The 2,253-nt window shown below is 63.6% G+C and overlaps 1 protein-coding gene across 2 annotated transcripts in view; it reads left to right on the forward strand.

The window, feature by feature from the left end:
* ERMARD (ER membrane associated RNA degradation) overlaps positions 1 to 2,253 on the forward strand; it is a 26,353-nt gene that overhangs the window by 21,399 nt on the left and 2,701 nt on the right. For both annotated transcript variants that reach the window (XM_014586393.2, XM_027770409.1), the window contains one exon: positions 1,232 to 1,345. In XM_014586393.2, coding sequence (XP_014441879.1) covers positions 1,232 to 1,345 — 114 coding nt within the window. The remainder of the gene's footprint in view (positions 1 to 1,231; positions 1,346 to 2,253) is intronic.

Genomic DNA, 2,253 nt, shown 5'->3' on the forward strand with positions numbered 1-2,253 from the left:
CGCGCCAGCGGCAGACCTACCTGCGCATGCTTGGCAGGTGTGCTACTGCAGAAGGGGCGGTCGGCCAGGGCCCGTCCTGGACGCTCAGGAGAACGCCGTCCTGCACACTCACTTAGACACGTGTGTGATTAGGGCGCGCGCTCTAGCTGCCCGGCCAGCACCTGGGTTTAACGTGTAGTAGCTGAGCAGGCTGGGCCGTTCCCCCTGCAGTGTGCACGTTCTTCACTTTTCTGGGGCCTGTTGTTGGCCGGAGCAGAACGGACAGGAGGAGGAGGACGTTATGGGCGTGGCCACGTCACCAGCCTCATCCTCCCTCCTTTCAGGGTCTTGGGCAGGCGCGACCGCAGACCCGGGTTTTTTCAAGGCAGTTTTTCAAGCTGCCAGGTTTGGGACTCAAACCTTGGGGCTGGCCATGTAGGACTCTTTTAGCTGCTAGTCCTCGGGCTGGCCCAGGGGCCATGGTAGACACTCTAGGTCAAACACCTGGAATTTCAGGTCAAGTGATGTCAACATTTCTAGAGTGTTTTTTTTTTTTTTTTAAGAGATTTTTGCTATAGTGCACGTGCACTTGTTGAAGAGACAGGGCATGAGACATCACCTCCTGGGGAGATGGCCACACCATAGTCCCTTTTCCATTCTCCTCGCAGGGTTTTAGGCGTGCATGCACATGTGCCTAGCATGAGTTTCGAGCCGGGACTCAAACCCCCACACGGTCGGCCACGTGGGAGCCCAGTAACATAACCACCGCGCCACCTGCTGGCCCACGTTTCTGCTTTTACAGGTGTTGCGGGGCCTCCTTCTGGAAGGTGGTCCGAGTCCAGCTCACTGTGGCATCCCACCCATCCTGGTGTAGGGACATCTGTCAGAGGAGGCCCTGCCTGTACCTGGGCTCGGCTCGGTGACAGCGGGCACACTCACATCCGTGTTGTCTGCTTCCCTCTACCGGAAGGGCCTGCGCCGCGAGCGCCGGGCGGCGGCTGCCGGCCTGGCCATGCGGGTGTTCTCTGACCCCTGCCCTGTGGGGGCCACCAGGCAGAGACAGGGCATGAGGGCTGCCCTCAGGCAGGGGCCAGGGCGCCACCCAGCTGGTGGGAGGGAAGTGCAGCGAGTGTGGGGGCGGGTGCACACCCGCTGTGCAGGCCAGGTGCCTGGTGGCTGGGAAGCCCCGAGTTTGGACTGAGGGTGGGCCTGGGCTCCCGTGGCCGTCGGGTCACGTGACCGTTGTGTGCAGCCTCCGGCTCCTGTGGCCCATGCTGCGTCTGCTGCTGTTGCTCGTCACGCTGGAGCTGACCAGCATCCACGCCGTCTGCGGGAAGGACGCGCACGCCCGGCAGCAGTATCTCAGGTGAGTGGCCGCATGTGAGTCTGAGCCCGGGAAATGCCGCACAGTGCCCACCAGTGGCCAAACTCCGTGGGCTCCCACAGCCTTGGGCGGGATGGCTCCTTTGCGTAGGCACAGCTCAGGTGACGCGTGTGAACATGTTTCAGGCACTTCTGTCTGCCCAGAAATAGAGACGGCTGGTCACACGGTGAATGCACTGCAGGGTCACACGGGGTCCCTCGTGGTGCCACGGCCAGCCCAGCACCGGGTCTGGAGTCTGGCTCTCTCCCACGCCCAGTGGCTCAGGACAGAGCTGTGTGTAGGGCTCATAGTTCCAGGATTGGGAAGTCTGTCTCTCAAGACCTCCAGATCCAGGCTGTGAAATAGAAGAGTGCCCTGGGTGACCCCCCGCCGGGCCCCAGGGCTGGGTGCTCGGAAAGCCTTGCCAGGGCCCACCTGCTGCTCGGGTGCAGCCGTACAGCAGCCCCTCCAGCCACTGGGGCGCCAGCAGCTGTCGCTGGAGGCCTCGCCAGTGGCCAGCACCTGTGAGTTCCAGGTGACAGGAAGTGTGGGCACAGCTGTGCTGGGCAGCCTGGAGCGCCGGGGGGTGCAGCGGTGCGCGGCGCCCACGGACTGTGGGCCAGGCTGTCACCTCGGGCCAGCGCAGCCCTACGGGGACACTGCCGCATTCACCAGGGCTGTCTGCGGCCTCTCCACGCCCCACACCAGCCGCACCCCGGGTCGATCCACATGCCACACCGCCGACATCTCCTGTGGGATGCTGTCGCCCTAGAAGCGCTTCTCTAGGCGGGGATCCGACCCCAGGGTCGTCTAATCTAGGGGGATCCGACCCCAGGGTCGTCTAATCTAGGGGGATCCGACCCAGGGTCGTCTCATCTAGGGGGAACCGACCCCAGGGTCTCGCCTTCGGG

Source organism: Tupaia chinensis, unplaced genomic scaffold (genome assembly GCF_000334495.1).
Source record: "Tupaia chinensis unplaced genomic scaffold, TupChi_1.0 Scaffold000132_1, whole genome shotgun sequence".
NCBI lineage: Eukaryota > Metazoa > Chordata > Mammalia > Scandentia > Tupaiidae > Tupaia > Tupaia belangeri.